Raw genomic sequence first — 27,385 nt, 5'->3', positions numbered from 1 at the left:
TTCTTGCTAAACTTTGCTTTTAATGAAACCAAATGAGTCTTACATAGTTTTTGGGGTAAAATGGACTGTGTTACATTTCTGAAGGGAAAACCGCTTTCTGACTTCTTGTGAGAGGCAATTTGGAGAAAACAGAACCTATCCTGGAGCACTTGGTTGAGACAATATCCTAAGAAGTGGACAATGGATGCAGCCAGCAGAGGCACAAGGAAATCCTGCTGACTATAAAATTTGGCAGGAGCAGGAGACCAAAAGCAAATATTTTTATAATTATAGCTTTAGAATCCTATAATTCAGGATTTAAACTAGTTCCAAGAGGCGAAGCATGCACTTCAGAGTTCTAAATTACATACAGTGACTGCTGTAGCCCTGTAACTGCAGGCTGGGGACAATGCAGTCCAGCGGTGGGTTTTTTAAACTCGTGATTTCAAACAACAAGCAAATTCTCTCCATTTAGCAAGAAAGACAAAAGCACAAGCAACCTCTGGGTCGGAGCTCATTTTTTAAAAAAAAGTATGGATATTTATATGCACATTAGACGTAGCTCTTGAGCTCACTGTAATTTGCTAATGCAGCCCCCAGTGTGTGTTTTGTTCTTCCATCTAGAAACTAAATAACTAATACTAAGAAACTACAGAAACTTTCTGTGAAAACAGTGTTTCTTTGTGTGGCTCACAGATTTGTCCGATATGTAGCCAAAGAACCAGGATTTGGCTCAGACGTAACATTGCATCTCTTAAATTCTATTTACTTCATTGTTTTCTTTTTAGTGGCTATGCTGGGGCGGCTGGACTAACTCACAGCCGTTCCACACAGTAAGGTTCCGAGACCTTAGTCCCAGGGGAACTGAAACATTCCAAAACTGTTAGGACATATTTTGTAAGCTTTCCTGTAAATAATGCAAATCAGTATTGACTGTTTAATTCATAACCATTTTGGGGTGAAAAATGGATCCTTCCAATCATGCTCTGTAGTATAGGAGAGAGGTATCTGGCACCTAAGTACAGCTAGATTCTCCCACTCAGATATATTTCTCTCGTCTGGCAAGAATTAAAGTGAAAAAGGATAAATTGAAGATGAATATCAGAAAACTTTACTTCTCCAAAACTGCCCTGGGATCTTTAATTACTGTTGTGATGGGTTTCCCCCAGGTGCCACCTGGAACTGGGGTACCACTGAGCCCTCTAACCCACCAGCCTGCGATCCCTCTCACACTGTGCTGCTGTGATAAGCTGCAGACATGCTCCCAGTTTTACACTTCCACCAGCATACATGCAGGCAGGGACACACCCAGCTGCAGTTACATGCAGGCTCTCTGACCAGCCATTGCATGTGAACCAACAATAGAAAGGCTACAGCCAAAATAACTCCCAGGTTTCCAGCCTAGGACCCCAGAGCAGAACCATCCTGCCCAAACCAGTCTGAATTTATTATCCAGTTCACCTCCCCCTCAATGTGGAGAGGAATATACAACAGTCCCTCTGAGCTAAGATTCCCACACACTTCACTCCAAACTCACTGATTCAGATAAAGCAAAAACAAGTTTATTAACTACAAGAGTTTAAGTGATTATAAGTGATAGCAAACAGATCAAAGCAGATTACCTAGTAAATAAACAAAAACACAAGCTAAGCTTAATATACTAGATAGATTGGATATGAATTAGCAGATTTTCACCCTAATTGATGGTACAGGCAGGCTACAGATTTTTAAGGGGCAAGCTGCACTTGCTTTACAGCTTAGAATCCCCAGGTCTTTTATACACAGGCTAAAAATCCCTTTAGCCTGGGTCCAACACTTCCACCAGTTCAGTCTTTGTTCCCCAGGTATTTCCAGGAGTCTCCTTGTGTGGGGAGTGAAGAACAATAGATGATGTCACTCTCTGCCTTATATAGCTTTAGCATATGGCAAGAACCCTTTGTTTCAAAACTTGGTTCCCAGACTGGTTTATGGAAAATACTGACATCCCAAAATGGAGTCCAGAATCATGTGGCCTGGTCACATGTCCTTGCAGTGTTATAGCTGCCATTGCTTACAGGCTGTGCAAAATGCCCACAGGTAGGTTAAGCTATTCCACAGACCATTGTCTTTGCTGATGGGCCATCAGCCACATCCGGCTTCTTCACTGTTGTTCCTGAAAGGCTGGCTGTGGGTGTTTTCCAGAGTAAGCCCATCTGAAATACAGATCCCTAAGCAATGTTCATAGCTTCAGATACAAAAATGATACATGCCTACAAACAGGATAATCAGATTCAGCAAATCATAACTTTTTCAATGACACCTCACAATTTATCTTGTACAAAATATATCATAACTATGCCATAATCCTAACATAATAATATCACTGTGAAGAATATGGGGTGCAGTGTTTCAACTGTGATCCAGATCCTGAGCTGTGGTCAAGCTGTATTGGGCACAGCTCAGTGGTAGGGGGTCCTTTTAAGCACTTACAAGCACCTTTGAGCCCCCGCCCCCCTGATCCTGGAGCTGTCCAGCAAAAGGAAGGGCCAACACCCATCTGAAATATCTAATATTTCTTTAGGTCTTTCCCACCTCTAATTTTTAGATATATCAAGAGGGTTCATCATGCTGAAGAACCAATTCAGCATCAATCCAGGCTTGTCAGAGAAATTTTCAGATTTTCATAGGTCTTTGTATCTAAGCTACATTTTATCACCTCAAAAAGAAAAGGAGTACTTGTGGCACCTTAGAGACTAACCAATTTATTTGAGCATGAGCTTTCGTGAGCTACAGCTCACTTCCCTTTATCTATGTAAGGTTCTTTCCAGAGTCACACGTAACAGCTCCATTTATAATTTACAAGTTATATTTTCAAAAGAGTGGATTGACTATGCACTATAGGTTAAATCCACTCACTATACACAGAGCCCAGGTAAACATTCTTTGTGCAGGGAACTACACAGGACTTGGGGGAAAGAATCTGCTCCCACCCTATGGGGGGAAGGGGAAGGGGAGAGAGAACATGCAGCCTCTCCCACAGCCACATGCCATGGCCTATAATTCTTGCTGCAAACCAAGCAGGTCACTCTCCCTTGAATGCTCCATTACAATATATGCTAACTACTTATGCTAAAAAATCTCTTTCACCATGCATTTTGCTGTGATGCTGGGAGTACCTTTCTGAGCCCTGAGGAAGAGCTGTGTGTGCATAGGTGCCAATTTTCTTCTTTCTGGGTGGGTGCTCCCCCCCCCAGTTTCTGCCCTGAGGCCCCACCCTCCTCCCACTGCTTCCCACCCCATTCCCTCCCCCTAGCGCCTCCTGCCCACTGGTGCTGCCAAACAGCTTTTTGGTGGGGCCCGCCGAGCAGCTGATCACTGGGTGGCTGGTGGGTGCTGAGCCCTGGAGCACCCATGCAGTTAGTGCCTATGTCTGTGTGGATCAAAAGTTTGTCTCTCTCACCAACAGAAGCTGGTCCAATAAAAGACGTATCACCCACCTTAACTCTATAATATCCTGGGACCAACACGGCTACAACTACACTGCATACCTCTTTGCTGTGTGGCAATTAGCTCTGCATAGCCATGGACCTTCTACTGCATTGCTCCATTCTCAGTCTACTCCCAATCTTAGGGTTTGTGTAGTCTACAGGTTATGCCAGCATAATTTATGTTGTTCAGGGGTGTGAGTAAGTACCCCCTTCTCCCAAGTGACGTAAGTTACACTGATCTAAGTGCTGGTGTGGACAGTGCGAGGTCTGCAGAGCTTCTCCCATTGACAGTATCACCTCTGGCAGAGGTGGTTTTATTATGCCAATGGGAAAGCTCTCTCCTGTCGGCATAGAGCATCTAGAAGCAGTGGCACTTTAGCCATTGGGCCCACATGGCCCACGCCCAGGGCCCCGGCCAATGGGGGGGGGCCCTGAAAAATGGGTGCCCCTGTGCCTCAACCTGCTCTGCCCACCCGGCACTTCTGCCAGGGAGTGAGGTTGGGGTGCTTGGGCTTGCCCCTCTCCGTCTGCCTGGCGCTCCTGCCAGGGCGTGAGGTCAGGGCACGGGGTCTTGCCCCGCTCCCTGGCAGAAGCGCTGGGTGGGGAGAGCAGGTTATGGTGCAGGGGTGGCAATTTTTCCAGGGCCAGGGGCCCTGGGCACAGGCCATGTTGGCCCAGTGGCTAATTCACCACTGCGCCTGTGCACGGCCTGGGTAAAACAGGGGCACCCCGACCAGCGCGGCGGCTTCCCGCTGGAGTTTGTTTCCGGAGCGCGGCACAAGGCTCCCGGGGGCAGGGCGGAGAGTCATTCCCCAAGGCGCCGGGGCAGGGGTGGGGACGCTGACGGCTGAGAGAGCCCAGCCCCTGCATTCCCCCTGGGCTGGCGCGCTCGGGCTGGGCGGAGGGGAGGCGGCATTGCGGGCAGCCTGCCCCTGGAAACACCTCCCCGGCGCGTCATTGCCGGGAACGGGAGACCAGCTGCGGCCGCTAGTGCAGCTGCCTGCTCGTCGGCGACTCCGCAGGCCCGGGGCTGGAGCGCGCCGGGGGACCCGATCCACGCACAGCAGCGCCGGTCTGGCCGGCCCCCGCCCCTGTAAGTGCAGCCTGGGCGCGCCGCGCCGCAGCCGCCCCCTCCCTGGCCCCCGGCCTCCGCTCCGAAAAGCGAAACTGAAAGTGAGCGCCCAGTGCGATGGCAGCCGGGAGCAGGTGGGGGCGGGCTCTGCCGGTGCCTGGGGGACCGGCCAGGGGCCTGCAGCGCCTGCCTCGTCTGGTTTCGGTTCTCTCAAAGAGCTGGGTCTTCATGGGCCAGCGTCTAAGGCCAGGGAAGGATGCGAGCGCAAATTCCAAGCTGGCTTCCTAAGGGCGGGTTGTAAAGGCGCACGCACACCGAGGATTAGGTATGATGCTGCCGCTCTGAAAAACACCTCTGGGTTATTGACCATACACATGATGGTAAAGGATCACTGTCACCAAGGTTTTAAAGAATAGCACAAGTTACTTTGTCCTTGGGATCAATGGCCCTTTAGGCACCATTTTGTTTTGCTATAAAGAGAGTTTGGTGCCTTGTAAAGCGCAAATATAAAGAAAACAACACACATTTTCTTCATTATAAAGTATTCTTGTTTATGTGCTTTTCAGAGACTTGGTGGGATAATATGCATGACTGGAATATTGGTATAGAAGGGTACAGCTTGCTCAGGAAGGACAGGCAGGGGAAAAAGGGAGGAGGTGTTGCCTTATATATTAAAAATGTATACACTTGGACTGAGGTTGAGATGGAAATAGGAGACAGACTTTTGGAAGTCTCTGGGGGTAAGGATAAAAGGGGTAAAAAACAAGGGTGATGTCATGGTAGGGATCTACTACAGACCACCGAACCAGGAAGAAGAGGTGGATGAGAATTTTTTTAAAACAACTAACAAAATCATACAAAGCACAAGACTTGGTGGTGATGGGGACTTCAACTACTCAGACATCTGTTGGGAAAATAACAGAGCAGGGCACAGATTATCCAAAAAGTTCTTGGAATGTGCCAGAGACAATTTTTTATTTCAGAAGGTTGAGAAAGCTACTAGGGGAGAGGCTGTTCTAGATTTGATTTTGACAAATAGGGATGAACTAGTTGAGAATTTGAAAGTGCAAGGCAGCTTGCATGAAAGTGATCATGAAATGGTAGAGTTCACGATTCTAAGGAATGGTAGGAGGGAGAACAGCAAAATAAAGACAATGGATTTCAAGAAGGCAGAGTTTAGCAAACTCAGGGAGTTGATAGGTAAGATCCCATGGGAAACAAGTCTAAGGGGAAAAACAATTGAAGACAGTTGTCTTTTTTTCAAAGGGACATTATTAAGGGCACAAGAACAAACTATCCCACTGCATAGGAAAGATAGGAAGTATGGCAAGAAACCACCCTGGCTTAACCAGGAGATTTTCAATGATCTAAAACTCAAAAAAGAGTCCTACAAAAAGTGGAAACTCGGTCAAATTACAAAGGATGAATATATGTAGGGACAAAATTAGAAAGGCCAGGGCACAAAACGAGATCAAACTAGCTAGAGACATAAAGGGTAACAAGAAAACATTCTACAAATACATTAGAAGCAAGAGGAAGACCAAGGACAAGGTAGGCTCATTACTCAATGAGGGGGAAAAAACAATAACAGAAAATGTGGAAATGGCATAGGTGCTTAATGAATTCTTTGTTTCCGTTTTCACCAAGAAGGTTGGTGGTGATTGGATGTCTAACATAATGAATGCCAGTGAAAATGAGGTAGGATCAGAGGCTAAAATAGGGAAAGAACAAGCTAAAAATTACTTAGACAAATTAGATGTCTTCAAGTCACCATGGCCTGATGAAATGCAGACTCAAGGAGCAGACTGAGGAGATATCTGAGCCATTAGCGATTATCTTTGAAAAGTCATGGAAGATGGGAGAGATTCCAGAAGACTGAAAAATGGCACTATACAGTACAGACCCATTTATGCACGGATGTTGGGAGTCAAGCCGTCACAACCGCCTGTTAACAGACCCTGGGTGAAGAGGGCCATGCTGAAACAAGTGTCTATGATTCACTTAGAAAAAATGTCATTATTTTCTGCTCTTTCTGGCTTGCATTTTTTTTCCTTTCTTATGAAATCTGTTATTGCCGCAGATGAATGATTTCGATATTTTCCGTATTTTGCTCCTCCATAAGTCTTACAACAATTTCTACAGCACTAAGGGCTTCTGTGGGTGAAATTTTGACATTTTCAATGACATCCTCGCCATCACTTTCGCGGTCTGACGTAGCCTTGCAGCCCATTAATATTTCTTCCTCGGACAGAAATTCAGAAGTCGGGCAATCTTCATCCATCTCCAGCCACTCGGTAATGATTTCCGGCGACGTATCCAAACTAAGCCTTTCCTGAGCAAACCCCATGCGCATGGCTTTGTCTATTGTGGGTTTTGCTGAATAGCGCACATGTTTTTGCTTAAGCCCTGTGGCAGAATCGATATTTTGTACAAAGCCAGTCAGTTTAGATTCGTTTTTTAGACATCCTGTGAGAGTCGATTCGGCAATCCCAATATCTTTTGAAATTTTGGCCTGGGTTTCTCCGCTATTTACTCAATCTATTGCAGCTAGTTTTTCTTCTACAGTGTAGGAACGCTGACGCTTGCCCTCTGTCATTATATTAGGCCTACGGTTAAAATTTTCTAATGTCGTAGATGTATTATTATATAACTACTATATATTATATCTCTCTCTAGCATGACGATGACTAAGAGTGCATGATACGTCTTTACCAATAGCGGTAAAGACGTACAACACATTTCCGTTCTGCACTTCCTGTCGATTTCTATGCCAGTGAGTTAGTGAGCCCAGCTGTAGCGCTACATAGCAAGTTCCTGTACCGCCTGTTAACGAGTCTTGTGTGTTAAACAGGTAGCACTGGGAGGTATGGTGCTACCACGCGTTAAGCGGATTCGCGTGTAAACGGGTCTGTACTGTATTTGTCCACCTATAAAAAGGGAAGTAAGGCTAATACGGGAAATTACAGACCAGTCAGCTTAACTTCTGTTCCTGTAAAGATAATGAGCAAATAATTAAGCAACCAATTTGCAAACATCTAGAAGATACTAAGGTGATAAGTAACAGTCAGCATGGATTTGTCAAGAACAAATTGTGTCAAACCAACCTGAGCTTTCTTTGACAGGGTAACAAGCCTTGTGAATTGGGAGAAAGCAGTAGATGTGGTATATCTTGACTTTAGTAAAGCTTTTGATACTGTTTCGCATGACCTTCTCATAAACAAACTAGGGAAATGCAACCTAGATGGAATTACTATAAGGTGGGTGCAAAACTGGTTGGAAAACTGTTCTGAGAGCGTAGTTATCAGTGGTTCACAGTCATGCTGGAAGGGCACAATGAGTGGGGTCCCCTGGGGATCAGTTCTGGGTCCGGTTCTGTTCAATATCTTCATCAATGATTTAGATAATGGAGTACAGAGTTCACTTAAGTTTGCCGATCATACCAAACTGGAAGAGGTTGCAAGTGCTTTGGAGGATAGGATTAAAAATTCAAAATGATCTGGACAAACTGGAGAAATGGTCTGAAGTAAATAGCATGAAATTCAATAAGGACAAATACAAAGTACTCCATTTAGGAAGGAACAATCAGTTGCACACATGCAAAATGGGAAATTACTGCCTAGGAAGGAGTACTGTGGAAAGGGATCTAGGGGTCATAGTGGACCACAAGCTAAATATGAGTCAACAGTGTAACACTGTTACAAAAAAAGTGAACATCATTCTGGGATCTATTAGCAGGAGTGTTGTAAGCAAGACACAAGAAGTAATTTTTCCGCTCTACTCTGCACTGATTAGGCCTCAACTGGAGTATTATGCCAGTTCTGGGCATCACATTTCAGGAAAGATGTGGACAAATTGGAGAAAGTCCTGAGAAGAGCAGCAAAAATTATTAGAGGTCTAGAAAACATGACCTATGAGGGAAGATTGAAAAAATTGGGTTTGTTTAGTCTGGAAAAGAGAAGACTGAGAGGGGATATGATAACTATGTTCAAGTACCTAAAAGGTTGTTACAAGGAGGAGGGAGAAAAATTGTTCTTCTTAACCGCTGAGGATAGGACAAGAAGCAATGGGCTTAAATTGTAGCCAAGGAGGTTTAGACACTGGAATAAATTGCCTAGGGAAGTTGTGGAATCTCCATCATTGGAGATTTTTAAGAACAGGTTAGACAAAAACCTGTCAGGGATGGCCTAGATCAATGATGGACAATCTGCGGCCCATGGGCCACACACAGCCCGTCAGGGTAATCTGCTGGCAGGCCGCAAGACAGTTTGTTTACATTGACTGTCTGCAGGCACGGCTTCCTGCAGCACCCATTGGCCAAGGTTCACCATTCCCAGCCAGTGGGAGCTGCGGGAAGTGGCACGGCCTCAGGGATGTGCTGGCCGCCACTTTCCGCAGCTCCCATTGGCTGGGAATGGTGAACCGCGGCCACGCCTGCGGGTGGTCAATGTAAACACTGTCTCGCAGCCCACCAGTGGATTATCTTGATGGGCCATTTTACTTAATCCTGCTGTGAGTGCAGGGGACTGGATTAGATGACCTCTCAAGGTCCCTTCCAGTCCTATGATTCTTTGATTATTTGGTATGTTACATATAGCAGATTTTTGTGTGGATAATATTATTACTGTTACTTCTTTTGGATGGCACTCGAAGTGTTCTAGGTGCTTTCCAAGCAGAAGCAGTGGTGCTAACTTGTGATTTTATTGCAAGGCTTACAAAAGTTTTACTTTAAGCCCCACCTCCTAGAGAAAAGTCAATGTGTGAGAATTGCAGCTTTGATTAAAATAAAACCAGAAAATGCCGTGCAACTTTCTAGCTCTCATGGTTGCAGAGAAAAGCTTGAAAATGTAACCCAAGTATGCTTGAAAGCTTGGAAGCCAGGAATCACATAAAACTAACCCTTTTTGGGGAAAAAATCCGATACATTTTAAACCTGCCTCATGACTTTTTTGGAACATTTGGGGTTGGCAGTACTGCAGAAGGGAAGGTGTGGTCCTGGCACAACAAGATAAACACACAAATATTAACATATAACAGATAACAAACATATGTGTGTTATAACAAACATCCTGATCCTGCTAGTGCACTACTCACATGTAATTAAGCAAGTGCATAAAATATTTGAAAGATAAGGGGACAACTCTGAAAACCGTTTGTAGCCCCCCGCCCTACCCTGTCCTGACATCACATGTGCACAAGTGGATCCTTGCTCTTATATGGAACTTCACTACCTCCAGGATAAACATTTTCCAGTGTGTTCATTACTATGTTTATGATCATCCTAATATTATTGTAATATTAAATATAATAGAACAGGGGTCGGCAACCTATGGCACGCGTGCCAAAGACAGCACGCGAGCCGATTTTTAATGGCACGCTGCTGCCTGCTGGGTCCCAGCCGCCGGCCCCGCTCAGCCCGCTGCCGAACCCAGGCTGGGACCCCAGCAGGCAGCAGCGTGCCATTAAAAATCCTGCCCGCCCCGGCCCGCTCTTCTCCGCCCCAGCCCTTCCCCGCAGGGGCAGGGTGAAGAAGCTTGGTCCTGCTGATTGCTGCTGCAGGGCAGGCAAGCTCCCCCCTCCCCCACCTCTTCCCCCAGCGTGCTGGGTTCCTGTCCCTCCTCCTCTCCCTCCCTGCCACTGATCAGCTGATGGCCCTTGCGAGGAGGGGGAGAAGCAGAGCCGCAGCGTGCTCAAAGCAGAGCCGCAGCGCGCTCGCTGCTCCGGGGAGGAGGCGGAGAAGAGGTGGGGGGCCTTGGGGAAGGGGAGTGGAATCAGGGCATACCCCCTCCAGCTCCCTGCCGTGAGCTGCTCTGGGCAGGGGGCTGGGACCACCCCCATGACCCTAGCCCACACCCCCAGCCCTCTGCCCTGACTCCTGCACCCCCCTCACACACCCCTAGTCTTGACTCCAGCACCCCCCACACCCCATGCCCTGACTCCTGCACCCCCTCACATGGCCCAAGCCCTCTGCCCTGACTCCTGAACCCCCCTACACACACCCAGCCCTCTGCCCTGCACTCCCAACACACCCCAGCCTCCTGCCCTGACCCCTGCACCCCCCCAGAACCCCAGCCTTGACTCCAGCACCCCCACACATACCCAGCCCCCCCACACCCCATGCCCTGACTCCTGCACCCTCCACATTCTCACCCCCACCCTGAGCACCAAAAGGGAGCTGCTGCACCCCTTGCACCAAATGGGAGTTGTCCAGGTAAGCACTCCATACCCAAACCTCCTGCCCCAACCCTGAGCCTCCTCTCTCATTCTAGCTCCTGGCCAGACCCTACACCCCAACCCTAGCCTGCTCCTTCACCCCCAGCCCTGTGCTCAGTGCACTCCCACCCTCAGCTCAGTGCAGAGAGAGAGGAAGAGAATGGGCTAGAACCAGGGAGAAGGTAGGTACCCACTCTATGTGGGCAGGGCTGGGATCCCAGACCGGCAGCGGGCTGAGCAGGGCTGGCAGCTGGGACCCTGGCTGGCAGGAGCCGGCGGACGGAACCCCAGACTGGCAGCGGACTGAGTGGCAGCGGGCTGAGCCGCTCAGCCCACTGCTGGTCTGGGGTCCCAGCCGCCGGCCCCACTCAGCCCACTGCTGGTCTGGGGTTCTGGCTGCCAGCCCCTTGCCAGACAAGGTCCCAGCCGCAGGCCCCGCTCAGCCGGCTGCCGGCCTAGGTAAACAGAACCCCTGACTGGCAGCGGGCTGAGCGGCTGGCATGAAGCTTCTTAAACATTTTGAAAACCTTGTTTACTTTACATACGACAATAGTTTAGTTATATAATATATAGACTTATAGAGAGAGACCTTCTAAAAAAGTTAAAATGTATCACTGGCACGCAAAACCTTAAATTAAAGTGAATAAATGAAGACTCGGCCCACCACGTCTGAAAGGTTGCTGACCCCTGTAATAGACCACTGGCCTTATAACTCATAATGAAGTATGTTCTTTTTATCTTTGTTTCTATTTTATGAAATAATAAACAATCTTTATACTGAAAAATATCTAATTAACTGTATATTGATCTAAGATGCTATTATTCTGGAAAATAATTATTTTTCAAATTATCATACTGTATGTGTAATGTAGTGAAATAACCAAGAGATGGTTTTATTCATTTTCTCAGTTTCCTCATCGCTAACACAGAGTTAAGTGCTTTACTTCTCTCATGAGATTGTTGTGATTAGTTAGTTAACATTATTGTGAAAACAAGTCCTGCCACGATAACAAATTGTTTTCTCTAACATTGATTCTTTGATAATATGTACTATAATGTGATATGACATCAGCATAAGTGCCTGCATTCAATGCAATGACAAGTATTATGTGAAATCCGGATCCTAATTGGGGCATCTAGCTGCTACTCCAATACAAATAATACATACAAAAGGAAAGGCCATGATCCATTTTTGTGCAAAAATTTCCAGTTGACACTAATAAGAATTCCATTCATGGAGCAAATTTCCAATTAATTTGGAATTATTTTGAAATAATTTGGAAATTTCCAATTTCCTCAATTAAGTTAGTTTGTCGTTTTATTGCATTAATATTAATTTCCTCAAGACTAAATCAAACTTCAGTGTAAACATGAGATGGGTGCAGATTATTTCCATAAATCCCAGACCTGCAAAGATTTATGCACGTGCTTAACACATGCTTAAGTGTTTGCCATATCAAAGCCTTAAGTTGTGCACTGTAGAAATCTTGGCATGTCTTGCTCTCAGGTTATTATATTATCCTATATGTTCTACATATTGTGAAAGTGGTGTATTGTTCTATTTCCTCAGGGTTCAATGGATTTAACAAGTGAACTAGATTCCTTAAAAGATGATTCTATGGTAAGTATTTTCTGTTGTGCCATGCTGTAAGAATCTGTATTTGAAAAGGAGATCTCTAAATGGAGATGTTTAGCTAATGCTGTAAGACATTTTTCAGTAATAAATAGGCATTCTTTTTTTCTGAACAGTTTCCAAGTATAGCCTGTATCTCCTTTCTCTCTCTTTTCCTTTCACAAAAAAAAAAAAAAAAAAAAATAGATGGGACAAAGCACTGGAAAATATTTTGTAGGAAATATTTTGTGGACTATCCAGTTTGGCACGGGAACTGACTCGATTACCTAATAGGTCTTTTCTATGCCTAAATTTTATGATTCACATTCCAGTTTTACGTAATCTTAAGTGAAACAAGAAGGATTTTTCTGCAGGTCATTCTGGAATTTTTCTCTTTCAGAATATTGCAATCGAAAATAAAATGGAGCAAGAAGGGTTTTCCCTTCATTCCTCGTGCTTAGCCCAGCTACAAGTTTTCTCTGTATGTGAACTTATGTGTTTTAATTTTTTAATTTTGAAATACTTTTTGAGCCTGTTTTTCCCTCCCTATATTATTCTTGGCAATCTAATCATCTAAGGCCCTGCTCCTGCAAAGATTTATACACCTATAACTAGGCTTGGAGGGATTAGAATTTTGTTGGTAAATGTCGATTTCACTGTTCACACACAAAGTGACAAAAAAATTTCCATCAGTAATAATTGAAATTTACAGATAGGCAAAGTAAGGAAAATACTGCCCAAGTAATGATTTAAACTTTTGTATTAGGCTTGTTACAACTGGACTAGTGAAATGAATGGTAAAAACAAGTATGATTTGTTGATTGAAGGACGTTTGCTTTGTATATTATGATGTGATGATGACAAATTGTGTTTTAACAATTATAAAGCTTTAACTTTTTGAATCTCAACATATGCTGGCATTAAATAGTTATCTTACTCCTCCATAATTTTCCACAAGTGTGAAAATTTAAATTGATAAAAATGCTTAAAAATAAACATTAATATTATCCATTGAAATTATTTAAAAAAAATCAAATTCTGCCAAGGCTATCTATATAACTCTATATACTGTGAGTAAACCCATTGACCTCAGTTGACCCCAATGATCTTCGTTCTTTTTGGAAGAACACGGGGCAGCATGCCTCCATGGTGTGTCAGAACTATTTGGATATTTTCCAGTTGGATAATAGTTTCAGTTAGGTCCCCATGTTTAATGACCAAAATCCATTTTCTGAGATTTATATCCTTTCCAACCACAACAGTAGTTCAGTGATTTCTGTCTAACTGTCAAGACTTATTGAAGTGAAAGAGTAAAAATGAGAAACTCGTTGTTATAGTGCATCTGTTATACTCCTGCATGAAAATACTGGGAATATCTAATTCAGCATGTCTCTTATCAGATTTGCCTCATCAGCACTTTCTCTCCATCAGGAGAGGCAGAGTTGCAGAGAAGCAGCAAAAGGCACTCAGTCAAGAACTGGACTGTCATGTACACTGATTAACTCATAACTACAGTGGCAAAATATTTCAAACGAGTGCAAAGTGTTATTCTTCTCAGTTTGCTAGTATAGTTTGAACACTGCTGGTATGATTTGTACAGATAATGATTTAACAAGTGAATGTAGTCTCTCTAGCATGACATATCTGGTGATATTATAAAGTGAAAAATAGTACTGTGCATTTTCTTGTCTTTCTAGGATCTGAAAGTTACTGACCATTCTGGCACACAGACAGATGAGGTTGACAATCTTAAAGAAGAACTAGAAAAATGGAAGGTGCGTATGAACTGCACAGCTCTTAGGTTTTCACTGAAGTCAGCAGCAGCAGCATGAATGTGTCCAAAAGAAAAAAATTGCCCAAAGATTGCTTTTAAACCGACTTTACAATGTTTTGTTTGTTCTAATGAAAATATACTAAAGTACTTGTTGTTTTCAATATCAAGGAAAGGCTTGAAAAAGCTGAAAAACAAAAAGATGAGCTCCTCCTTTTGAAACTAAGTGCTGATGAAAAGAGAGACCAGGCACAAGATGAGCTGAGAAAGCTAATGCATTTCGAAGAGGAGCAATATAAGGAAAGCATTATAAGAAAGGAAAACCAGGAGGTAATAAGAGAATTTACCCATAGCTATCTACATTTGGAGAAGAGCTGTAGATGTGTTCCTTGTAGGTTGGAGTACTTTCCCCTTTCAATCCAAACAGCTCCATCAGAACTACATTTTGTAGGGCCAGAATATTTAGCACATCATTTTATACAAAATTCGGAAGTTACATGATAAAAAAAATAAAAAATATCTTGCAGTAATTATTTGAAAGAATGCAGGCAAAGCTAAGACTTTCTACATCATAGGTAAAAAGTGATGGCTAACAGAATTTACCTTCACTTGGTCCAAGACTCCCACTGACAGCACAGTCTTACTATTCGCTAAAGTCCACATTGTGTTGAGTGAGGTCATTCAGTTGCTCTATCAAATTACATAAAGAACACTTTAAAACAAAACGTAACACTCCTCATAAAAGCTTAGAGCATCCAGGAGAGTTAGTCATTTCTACATAACTGTAGAGAGCTTGCAACCCGAGAAAGCTTGCAGCTAACATAGCTGCATATAGACACAAAAGTTTACTTACCAAGGATGGCAAAGTTATCCTCTGCTTCCTTTTAGAATTAGTTGATAATTGTCCTTGGGGTATGTAATCTAGGCATTTGGAACATGAGTGGTAGGCAGTGAATTCTTCCTAGACTGTCAGGGGCTGATGGTTGTCGCTTATCTGGGAGAGAGATTTGCAATACAGTTTTAGATTTGACCTATCAGCTGTAGCTCAGAGGCTATTACTTCAATATCCCAAGGTATTTTTAATAATGATTTTCATGTAGATGATGTTCAAACCAATAAATGATGGATTTAATTTGTTTTGCTGGTACATTATTAATTTACAGAGAACTTCAGACATAGTAGAATGTAAGTAGCCAAATATATGAAATTCAAGCTCTTTGTCCTCATTTTCATGGCTCTACACAGTTTTGCCTCATTCTACATCTCTGTTGTTACTTCCGCCTTATGTTCCTCCCAGTCCTCTTACTTCACTGTGCCCTTTTTCTTTTTTCTACTCAGCTTTGTGCTTGTAACTACACCTGGAATACCCTGTCCTCATCCTACAAGTGCTGTCACTGTCCTCTTTCAGATCCCCACTTAAAACTCTCTATTTCAAGCAATCCTTTTTTTCTCTTATCAATAATCTATATCCTCTGTGCATTGTCATCATTCTGTGTCTTATCTTATTTGGAGCTTAATCCTGAAAACACTTTACACATGTGAGTAACTTTACATATGTACGTACTTCCAGCCAAAGTCAATGGGATTATTCATTGGTAAAGTCACTTAGATGCACAAGCATTTGCAGAATCAGGCTCTAAAGCCCAAATCCTCTGCTGTACTCATTCTGCTCTTTGGGATGTCTCAGAGAGCTACTGTGGCTCTCTGATCATGGATTCATAGATTTTAAAGTCAGAAGGCACCTTTATGATCACCTAGTTTGACCTGCACAAGACAGGGCATAGACCCTTACCCTGTAATTTCTACATCAAACCCATAACTTCTGTTTTCAACATCAACGGTAGATATTAGAGCAATCTGGGAACTGTTGTAAATGCCATGAGCTGATAATGGCACTAAAGGAGCCACCCAATAGTTCAGGATAACTGGAGTTCATCACTTCTGCCATGTCCCCTTTCTAATCTTGATGTGCTCCCTATGCCGAGCACCGCAAGACAGCTAGCATGGGAGCTGGTTACATTGGCTTTATCCCACTCAGGATTCCCCTACACCTATGAAATCCCCAGCTGTAGAAATGCAGCTGATTTCTGCTCCCTTTTTACCTCTTGAGTGGCATAAAGAGAGTGGAGTGGGAGGGGGCCAGGAACTGGCCCTCAGTTTCTAAACTCTTCAGGACAGGGAATATAGATTATCTAGGACCCCATCCTGCACATGAATAATTTAATGCACACAGTTAATCTCATTGAACTAAACAAGGCTGTTCACATGTATAAATTCCTCTTGTGTATATGAAAGTTCAGGGCCTAACTGTGTAAAGTGCAGTGTAAGTTTATGATGGTATGTAAATGTTTCTGAAATCTTACTTTTCTCATTTAAGTTGAATGAAGCTGTTCCTTGGACAGCAAACTTACCTACTGGATAGTAATTTGTACCATTGCTTTAATCTATCTCATAATTGTTCATGCCATTGATAGTTGCGTGGTTGGTTATTTTTAGCAAAAGATTAAAAACGGAAATTCATTTTCCAGTTTCTAGGGCCTACTACTTTTTACTGAAGTCCAGAGTTTGACTCTTCTACATATTATGCATTTTATATATATATATATATATATTTGTAATCTGCAGAGAAATCTTACTGTAGTAAAGCAACAAAATATTGAGCTGCAGAGGGAGATTCAGAAGCTCAGAGATGACCTTGCAGCAAAGAGTTCAAAGCTTTCACAGGATTTTCGGGTAATTGCTATTTGAAATATTTACAATATAGCTTTCAAATGGACATATTTTACTTCTGAATTTCTAAACTCTACGGGCTAGATCATCAGTTTTGTAAATCTGTGTAGCTCCATTGAGTTCAGTATGAAATTCAGCTATTGCTTTCCTTCTCATTCTCTATCTGGCAAAGTTAATAAATGCACTTGATGCTGAGGGGAAAAATGGAAATGTGAAACTGGAAGATACAAGAAAGAAAGAAAGATCAGGACAAAATTGAAAGAAAAGGAAAAAAGTGCATAACATTTTCATGAGTTCATATTTTATATCTCTGTCAGAAAGGGGTGTCGAAAGAAAAGGGACTTGTCCATTACAGAAAAAAACATGATTGTAACTTTAGTTTTCCCAAATTGCATGTAGCCTAATTTTGATCTCCCTTATAGCATGCAAATCATTTGAAGTCAATGGAGTTATATTGGTATAATATAGGTGAGTTCAGAATCAGAACTCTCTTTTGGCTACACTGCTGCAAATGTTATGAAGCACTGTAACATTCATGTTTATTTGGCTAAGTTAGTAACATGCAAGGCAATTTTAGCAGGCCTCCTATCACCAAAGAGCTACAGTCAGTACAGCACAAACAGTAACCATAAACTGCTTTGTTTATATCTCCTTTTGCACAATGTTTTGTACTTCCTTTGGTTCTACAAAAGTTCTACAAATCAAAGCTCTGATCCTGCAGGTAGAATCCCTATTTACTTCAACTGGAGTTTTAGTACCTAAGGACAAGTTTGTGCTCAAAGTTTATTGGAGAGGAAAAGTAAAAGCTTACAGACCAAACTCCTTAGGGGGACATAGGATCCAAGGGAGGTTGGGGAATCCCCATCACTGGAAGTTTTTAAGAACAGGATAGACACACACCTGTCAGGGATGGTCTAGGTTTACTTGGTCCTGCTTCAGTCCAGTTACATCAGTGGTGAATTCAGCCCTACTGTATATTAGCCTTAAAAAAAAAAAAAGAATACTGCAGAGTGAGGCAAGATGCATACTGTACATTTTTTCAGTTGCTTAATAACTTATTTAAACTTTGTCATTTCCTGTCTTGATCCTACAATATTAGATTAAAAGAGAGATACAAAAAAAGACAATGAAGTTTACTGGGATGAAAAATGCTGGGAGTGATGACACAGTTTTGAATACTTGCTGCCTTTTTCACATAGCTGCAAAAATTCCATTCAGATTGCAGCAAAGACAAGCTCTTCTCACTTTTGAAGAGGAGGATGGTATGGTCCATATTTTAATTATAACTAGTAATGTATTTCACGTTAACAGCAAGGGATATGGGGTTAAACAACAATTTATTTGATCAGCAGGAGGGCTTACTAGCTTGGGTTTCCAGGGCTGGAGGGGGAACCTGCTTACAGTGAGTAAGAGCACCAGAATCTGGCTCTCAGCCTAGTTGCAAACGTTTTCATGGTATCACAAATAAAGTTTAAGAGTAGCAGCCGTGTTAGTCTGTATCTGCAAAAACAACAGGAGTACTTGTGGCACCTTAGAGACTAACAAATGTATTTGAGCATAAGCTTTCGTGGGCTAAAAGCCAAATAAAGTTGAAAACAATATTGAGACTATCCCACTTTCTCTACATTCAGAGCCCAGTCACTCAGATGGATGCACAGAGTTAGACAACTGCACCTTGTGAGAGTAGAATTTTGCCCACTATGTCAGCATCAGCTCTAGTCCAATTAAACTCAGCTGACAGAATACCAACAGTCTACCCTCAATTACATAGATCCTACCTCACAGAGGGATGAGGCCTGATCTACAGCCCATGGAGATCAGTGCAAGTCTTTCTGCAGATTTCAGTGGGCTTTGGATCAGTCAATGTTATCTTTCACAACACTAATGTACAGACTTATAGTCAATATTAGTAAATCCATGCCAATGATATAGGGCAGTTTTCCCTACATCAGCCTCCTTCAGACACAGCTGTGCCCCATTAAAATGCAGGCAACCTGAGCCTACAGTAGAGTTGGAGGTTAGAACTTAGTTGATCCAGATTTAAATTAAACAGAACAGTTTGTCTGCAAACTAGTAAATAAAATTTCACATAAAGCAAGAGCCTGCCTTATTTCTCAATTAACTCTTAGCTGGAATCAAAATGTTTCATACTGGTAGCGATTTAGCCATAATATTGTATATAGGGATAGCATCTTTCATACTGACAATCCTAAAATACTTTACTAGTGATGCACATTACATACAGTGGCGAGATTTTTAAAAAGGTATTTTAACACGTAACGAAGCAGATAGGTGCCTAGTGGGATTTTCAAAAGCACTTAGGCACCGCACTCCCATTTATTTCACTTTTAGTGATGCTAAAGAGATTTTTGGCTAAGGGCACTAGGGAGTACTTTTCATTAGTGTAAAGCTACCTGAAAATCTTCTTAATTTCCCTTGCAGTTGCCCAGAAACTGATAAGAAGAGGTAAGCATACTGTGAGCCTGGATAATGAAAAGATAGAGTTGAAAGCAATGCCGGTTACACTAGAAACAGGAGTCAAATTTGAGGTAATTGACAGGTCAATATAAAATCTTTTGAGATACTTCAAGAATATGTACCTTTGTTTTCAAAAACTGTATCGAACGGGTACTGTAGCACATAAAGAAAATAAAGTCTGTTTTTTGTTAGCTCCATGTCACAATTTCTGGAGAGAAGATCAATATTTCTGAAGTACCAGATCTACCAATACCTGATGAGTGGATCAGAGATAAATTAGAATTGAATTTCTACAAATCCAAACAAGGAGGAGGAGAAGTAAAGGATGTGAGATATGACAGAAGGTCTCGCACAGCCATTATTACATTCCTCAAACCTGGAGGTATTTTATGCAACATCTTGTTAGCTAAAGTTACAGGGCCTGATTCTCCACTCATCTATATTGTTTTTGCCCTGGTGGAACTGCACGAACTTCAGCTGAATTATTCCTTATTTATTCAACTATAAATGAGAAGAGACTCAGGCCCATAGGTCTTTAAACACAGCTGTGTTTAATCACATTCCTTTTGGATCAAATATGAATTCATACACAGCTTGTAAGCTTTGATATTTGCCCTCACATTACAGTATTCAAAACTTCTTTTGCCTTTGCATTACTGGACTTCATTTTACAGGAAAGAGAAAAGTGGGAAAATATACTTGTCATGTCATGCCATTGAAAGTTACCCAGATTCTCAGCTGGTGTCAATGGGTGAAACTCCACTAAAATCAATGGATCTGCATTAACTTACATCAGCTGTAGATTTGATCCACGAACTTTAGTGGACAGTTAATTAACATCTGTTTTGTCACAAATGTCAATTCCAATTTCCAAATAGTAAACTTTAAAAAATTGTATTTGGTTTCTAACTATATACTAAAATGATTGGTCTTGTTTCTGATGTGCTTAAAAATACACCTTAGATAGTATTAATTTTATTTCTCACTTTTGAATTCTTTGTTCTAGTTGCTGACAACTGTATGAGACGTACAAAGCATCCTTTCTGCATAAATGAAAAGCGCTTTATGCTTTCTATTTCCCCAAGCATAGAAAAGCACTTGGAAAAATTTCAGGTAAATTAATCTTAATGATGCTACATCCTAAAACAGAGCAAACAATCTGTGCTCTGGGAGGGTGGATTGTGAACAGAATCTTCTCCTCAGGTCACGGAGTGTCAGGAAAACGGCTGTAGTTCTCAGAGCTGCTGTTTCTCCCTCATTTTAGGTGGGTGTATACAAGAACTTGCTGGTGAATTCCCATTGCTGTAGATCTACCAGCCTGGCCTTAGGCTCCTCTGGGGCACAGGAGCTGTGTGCTTTACAGATTGTGGGGAGTGTTCTCTCCTTGCAGAGAGTCCCCCATAGCCTGTTCCTCTGTTGATGATCTTATGACCTACAATATGAGGGTTGTAATTCACTCAGAAATTACAAATGCTTTTTTCATCATATGTCACAGCAGTAACCATGTCTGTCTACAGTCAGGGCAGAGATAAGGTTCCATCAGGTGTTTTATGGCTTAATTGTTCTCATTTAAGTTACACACAATTGATGAATCAGTGTCCATATCAAAAAAGCACTACTAAATCTAGCATTAATTTAACCCCTCTTTGCCTGTGCTGTGGTTAATGGGTATATTATACCAACATTTCCAATCGACCTAAAAGCACCCACAAAGCTTTTACAAACAGTAAGTCCTCTTTGCAAAACCCCACAGTTCATGTATATCAGCGAATTCTCTGTAAGCTGTTTTTCTCTGCATAAAGTTTTATCCATCTACCTATGAGGTTAGAAATGATTTCTCTATGCCCATATTTACAATATGCACTCAAGTGTGTATTGGCCCAGATGCAAATATCCAGGATTGTTTGTCTTAGTATTGTTCTTTATACCTTTCAACAGTACTTATTCTGTAGGGTCAGTACCTTTCCTCCCACCCCTCCCCTGGGCTTGCATAGGGTATGTTAGTAAGTGTACCAGGTTCCCAGTTCTCTCTGCTGAGGTGTGAGCGTGCATATACACAAACCCCCAGGTTAAATCACTGGTCCTAACCTGGCTAGAGAATGTTTTCTCAACATAACTCTGTCAATAAGGAAAAAACCACAACATGTTATAAACACGGATGCTGCTGTGTCACAGACCTGTCTGAGTGCATGGTGGTTCTTATAGTGTAGATAGATACACGCACACATACACCATCTCAGTTAAAAATGTGCTTTCCAGGTTGCAAGAAATGATATATTTTGAAGTTAATAAGGAATCAGATCCCATGTCTGGCGTAAACTGGTGTATCTGCATTGACTTAAATGGAGCAATGTTGATTTACATCAGTTGAGAATCTGGCTCACTATGTTTCAGTGAAGAGTTTAGGACACATGAGCTAAAGAGGCCAGATCCTGCTTTTACTGAAGTCAGTAGCCTGACTCTATAGAATTCAAACCTTCCAGTGATTTCAGTAGTAGACCAACACTATAGTAGAAATCCTAAAATGAAAGGCAAGCTTGTAGCGATATCTTCACACTGACATTTTAACTGTGCAACCTACCGGTTCCTGAAACTGAACATACAATGTGTGTTTTCCTCCTTACCAGGTATTTTCTGGGATTTCCAAGAGGACCATACTGCTGTCAGAAATTCAAGAGGTTGAGGAGGATGAGGAGAGCATGCAGGATATGATAGAAATTCATTTTCAGAAGCCTAGCAATGACGGCGGGGAAATCGAGAACATCAAATATGTAGCAACAGGAACCAAACTAGCATATTTTGAGGAAGATACTGAGAATGTGGCATGAAGCTTTACCGCTGGGGCTTTTACTTTGCCCAGTGTGACATAGTATAATGGAAAAATGTTGCAGACTTTTAGTCTTTTTAATATCTGTGCTTTTTAATCTTCAAAATTTACACTTGAAAAGAAGAACTGCCTGCCTTTCCTTCCTTTTACCTGCATGATGACAAGACTCTTAGAGTATGTCTACACAGCCGTTAAACACCTGCTGCTGGCCTGGATCAGCTGACTCAAACTCAGGGGGCTTGGGCTGCAGGGCTGTAAAATTGCGATGTAGATGTTCAGGCTCAGGCTGGAGCCCAGGCTCTGGGACCCCACAAGGTGGGACAGTCCCAGAGCCTGAACATGTACACTGCAATTTTAAAGCCCCACAACCTGAGTCAGCTGACCCAGCCTAGCCTCTCGTATTTAACTGCTGTGTAGACATACCTTTACGGTCTCGAGAGCACAGCTATGTGAAACTCACTGGTTCTGGCTTGCTGAGGTTCCTTGTAAAGTTCAGCAATAAATATTACACAAAGCCGAGATCTCCGTGCAAAACTCATCTGAAACCTTAGAGTTTGCTTAATGTACGTGGGTCCACCAAACCCCTTAATCCCTCACCAGCACCTGAAACTTGATCAAGGTTGCTTTCTGCAAATCAGATGTGAGTTTTGCATGAATAACAAAACCCAAAACTTGATAGATTTTTCCTACTTGAGGTTTTTGTTAGGAAAGCTTTACATCACTGCTCAAAAGTAATTTAAAGTGTCTCTCCTTCATACAGTGTATAGCCCAATAGGACTCCAATCCTGATCAGATCCTTTGGTGCTGCCATAATACAAGCAATTGATAATTATTCTGTAACTTTATAGGACTCTATAATCAAATTAGCTATGGAATGTCCATAATGAAGAAAGTGATATGTAGTTTTTCAAATGTGCTTATGATCAAAAAGGGGAGTGTTCAAAAATGGCACCAGTGTACTCATCAGTTGACATCTGATGGGCTAAGTTGTGCCTTTAAGGAACAGCTCAGAGCTGGTAGCAAATGGCATGGAGGTAATCTTACTCCTGGGGGAATTCTGGGCCACTGCACATGCTCAGAATTCATGTGTCCCACAGAATTTTATTTTTCCCCACAGAAAATACTTTCTACCCCAAAAGTGCTGCAGTTCTGCCTTTCGCTCACCAGAGGCCACTGTGGCACCAGAACAGCCAACAGCATGAATGCAGCAGGCTGTTCTGGTGCCACAGCGGCCTCTGGTGGACAAAAGGCAGAACTGAAGCACTTCTGAGCAGAATGTATTTTTTGTGGGGGAAAAAAAATTCTGTGCATGTGCAGTGCCACAGAATTCCCCCAGGAGTAGAAGTTCATCACAGCACCTGGCCCGTGGAGCCAGGTTAGGACAGAGTGGGGCACATGGGGCTGCTGGGGGATCACAGACGAGTTCAGAATGGCTAGTGGGGAGGACAGATGGGGGGGCTAGTGGGCTGTGGAGCTAGGGGGGTGACAGCGTTGACCCAGGGGTTGAATGGGAGTGGGGGTGCATAGCCACATAGGGACGGGGGCTGCAGGGACCTATCAGGATGGAGGGATGCGAGGACAGGGACAGATGTGCCTGATTGAATGGGAGAGGCTTGTGATCAGCCAGGGTCTGCATGGGGGAGGCTCCCTAACAATCCTGCCCTCTCCACCCCCCCAAACAAACAAAAAACTTCTCCCACCCACACCCAACAACCCTTCAGGTTCACTCCAGGCTCCTTCCCGCTTCCTCAGCTCCTCTGTTACTCCTGAAACTCCAGAGCTTTTGCACTGCTTCTGACGGGTGCAGGAAACACAGTTCTGTATTGTAATTTAAATGAATTACTCAAAGTTCTGTATTAATATGCCTAGTAAGGAATCTGTTTATAAAAAAAAAAATAATTACCAGAATCTTTATTCTTTTGGTCTGTATTGTTACAGACATTCTTACTGACATATTTTGAAATAAATTACCAAAATAATTGAAACTGGCATTATATTGTATTATTTTGACAAATAAAATATGAAGAATTTTGCAGAATTTTAAAATATTGTGTGCAGAATTTTTAATTTTTTGGCACAGAATATCCCCAGGAGTATAATCTGCACTGCTGTTGGCATGTTGATACCTCTTCTGGGGCCTGATCCAACACCTACTGAACTCTTTAGTGAGTTAATATGAGGTCTCTCTCTAAGAAGGATGTATTATTTATGAGAGGTCTGTTTCTTAACTATTTGTATCTACAGTTACACTATTCCTCAGTTATACCCATTATTTTGTCTAATTTAAACACATACAGATACTAGCTAAGAACTCAGGTGGCTCTTAAAACTATGTATAACAGATTATTATTTTGTAACCATACTGGAGCAACCATCTAGTTATGATTGCCTTGTCTGAGGATTTTATTTTGTGTGATCATGGCCATAGCCCTCTTTCTGAGGGCAGCAGTAAATGGATGGAGATGGCCAATTGGAAAAGGGGCATATGGAAGGCAGCACAGATTTCATTCATAGCCCTTGAATCAGGGACAAAAGGCAGAATTTATTGTCTTCATTCATATCTTAAATTATATTAAAAGTTCTTTGAACTGAATTGGACTTGCAAAGGGAGGGAGTGTCCTCTCTTCCCAAGGGGGGATTTATTGCCTCTCTCTCTTTTTCCTTCTCCACCCTTGTGGGGCTGGAATAATTTGGCAGTCTGTCATGTGGCAGCAGAAAACCTCTAATGTCACTTAACACGGAGGGAGGGGTTCATGTGAATATCATTTATTTTCATTATATAAAAGACCTTACTGTACAAAAGGGATTTTGTATTATACCCTGCAGGAAGACATTGGAAAATATACATCAGACATTGATTGTAGCTATAATATACAAAAAGTCAGATTTAGATTACACAGCCTTAACAAATGAACAACAAAATACATGGCTGTATATAGAAAACAAAAAATCAAGTACTGTCAAAGTTGGTTTTGTTTTCCTTCTGCTTAGAACAAAGAAAGGAAAAGTCTCCTCTGTTTGATGTGTGGAAAAAGCTTACATTGATTACACTAAATAACCAACATAAAATGCATAATAAACAAAGGCATGTGAAACTATGGGAGAATTGTGTACTTAGCAATTAGCTTTAAAAATGTCTTGATATTTTGAGGAGATGCTCTAAACTGCACAGAGAAAAAAAAGTGCATGAAGATCAACAACATAAACCCTATCACTGAAAAGCATTGAGATGTAAAACCTGAAGAATGAAGGTTTCAGTGGAAATTCTGACAAAAGTTTAAACATGGCAGGACTAGTGAAAAGGTGCAGATAAAAGTAACAAAGTAAAATCAAGAAGAGTTTTTAAGTAATACATCTTAAGAACCAGGTACTATTTGTGAATTTCTCAGTCTATTGATTATCCAGTTTAAAAGTGTTAAGTAGTGATTTTATATAAAGACAACGGGAGATCAGTTTCAAACAAAAAATAAGACCTTTTTCAGAAACAGTCATTTTTGATATTTCTTTCAATTAGGTGCTATTACCACCCATAATATTAAATAATGGTCAGATAATAAATTAAATACAGCCTTAGAAAACATCAGTAATAAATCCTTGTTCCTAAATGTCCTCATTATATGTCAGAATATTTAAAATGGAGAAGAAGAGTTAGAAGCTTTCTTCTCCAGGCAGAAATACACTAGACAGGCCACACAAACAAAATTCCTCCTAGGAAACACATGCTAGAATGGTTCCTCACTGGAGGCGAGTGTATTGCATGCACTTCACTCCATCAACCTGAGCTCTTTCAAGCAGCTGCCAGCAATGGGGGCTTTAGCGGGGAGCAAAGCCTGTATTCCAAAACCACCGTTTGACCTGGCCATGCACTAGGGCCCAATGGGTCAGAGTGGGAAGGCTCCTAACACTTTTGCCTTCTTGCTTACCTATACCAGGGTCAGCCATGGTTCAGCTCATAGGAAGCTAATGCAGCAGGAATAAATTAACAGCTTTCTTCTGTGCCATTGATACCAATGGGAGAAATTAAAGAACAACTTAATGGAAAGGGTTTCCCATCAATCCTACAGTGGTACCTAGGAATATGTTGTAGGTAGTGCTAGTTCAGACCTTATTAGCTGCAAATGTTTGAATTCCATTGGCAAGGAACATTCTTGCTGAGAGGATTCCTTTTCTGATCCATTTAGGAAAGGTGGTGTCATCACTGAGAGGGGTCAGAAACAGAACATATATTTAGTTTTTGGAGACAATCTAAATGATGTGATGGGGACTAAGTAATACAGTGATGGCCATCTTATAAATGTCTGTAATAATAATTAGATAAGATTAGGTAGCCACAGAATGGCTGCACACTCTTCCTATCCACTTATGATCTCATGAAATTGTTATTCTCCAGTGGAAGTTTAAAAATTCCTATATTTCTTCACTATGTTGCTAGGATGCAGCCGGCACCATGTTCAACAAAATGCCATTACATGCCCACCCACTGGATGTCAGAGTACTTCTGGCTTCCTGCACTTCCACATGACAGATGAACAATACCCACAGTCTGTATCTCTGCCATAGCATTCAGTTCACTCGCACTTGATTTATACATTATTTTATGCCCAACTGGTTTAACATGCCTGCCTTGCCTCCTCATGTCACCGCATTCATCCTTGGATTACTCCTTCCCGCCTCGTCCCTGTGCCCATCCTCATCCCACTCCCTCCCTCCTTATCGCCTCCCCCTCCTACTTAGCATCCTGATTTTAGTTTCATAGGTTTATTTGTGGATAGATCGATCTAGATAAGCAAAAATGCGCGTAGGACGGCCTGTGACAGTTTCACACCTCAGGGCACGTTAGATGACCGCCTGGTGTGCCGCAGGCCAGGCCGATGCTGCATCAGCTATGCCGTGCCCCTGTACCAGTACCTGGTCAGACACCCAGCTCCTATCAGTACCTGATTGTATGCTTCCTCTTTTTAGTTATAAACAACCCATACAAATCAACATGAAAACCGGGCACAGACACTAGAGTTAAAACCCAATCTCTGTGTCGCAAACCCCTTTAGTTTCCCCTTGGGGTTAAGGGTCACCTGTATCTCGGCTGTGTCAATCGACGGATGTCAAGCGACAGAAGCGGGCGTCGCTCCTCAGCGTCTCAACAGAAGCGGCCGCCTGCCCGGGGAGAGCTGTCAGCTGGGACGTGTAGTTGACGGTCCCCTTCCACAGCGCACTGTTCTCCCCCGGTAAGGGGCGCAGG

The 27,385-nt window shown here is 42.4% G+C and overlaps 1 protein-coding gene and 1 long non-coding RNA gene across 6 annotated transcripts in view; one reads left to right on the top strand and one right to left on the bottom strand.

Moving 5' to 3' along the window:
• Window positions 1-23,329, top strand: part of NMI (N-myc and STAT interactor) — a 51,008-nt gene extending 27,679 nt beyond the window's left edge. The window contains exons 1-10 of one of the 4 annotated variants that reach the window (XM_084644070.1): window positions 4,236-4,539; window positions 12,299-12,349; window positions 14,038-14,115; window positions 14,283-14,441; window positions 16,737-16,844; window positions 17,941-18,103; window positions 19,284-19,390; window positions 19,512-19,701; window positions 20,326-20,432; window positions 21,947-23,329. In XM_084644070.1, the coding sequence (XP_084500196.1) occupies window positions 12,305-12,349; window positions 14,038-14,115; window positions 14,283-14,441; window positions 16,737-16,844; window positions 17,941-18,103; window positions 19,284-19,390; window positions 19,512-19,701; window positions 20,326-20,432; window positions 21,947-22,147 (1,158 nt within the window). In that variant the 5' untranslated portion in view covers window positions 4,236-4,539; window positions 12,299-12,304 and the 3' untranslated portion in view covers window positions 22,148-23,329. Of the gene's footprint in view, window positions 1-4,235; window positions 4,540-4,733; window positions 4,844-6,683; window positions 6,813-12,298; window positions 12,350-14,037; window positions 14,116-14,282; window positions 14,442-16,736; window positions 16,845-17,940; window positions 18,104-19,283; window positions 19,391-19,511; window positions 19,702-20,325; window positions 20,433-21,946 lie in introns of those variants that run through there. The other 3 variants (XM_084644071.1, XM_084644069.1, XM_084644072.1) reach the window with 3 other exon arrangements.
• LOC311528725 lies at window positions 1,579-27,298 on the bottom strand. Of its 2 annotated transcripts, none has more exons than XR_014713676.1 (5): window positions 27,219-27,298; window positions 17,742-17,823; window positions 14,965-15,105; window positions 14,715-14,801; window positions 1,579-2,228 (listed from the first exon to the last, which is right to left on the bottom strand). It is a non-coding gene; the product is annotated as an uncharacterized lncRNA (long non-coding RNA). The 2 variants fall into 2 exon arrangements; XR_014713677.1 differs by having other exon boundaries at window positions 1,579-2,171.
• Window positions 27,299-27,385: the final 87 nt, after the last annotated feature.

The sequence above is a fragment of the Lepidochelys olivacea genome, assembly GCF_965140295.1.
Source record: "Lepidochelys olivacea isolate rLepOli2 genome assembly, chromosome: 11".
Taxonomy (NCBI): Eukaryota; Metazoa; Chordata; order Testudines; family Cheloniidae; genus Lepidochelys; species Lepidochelys olivacea.
Note: the sequence above shows the minus strand (reverse complement) of the source record. Positions and strands in the feature narration are given on the sequence as shown.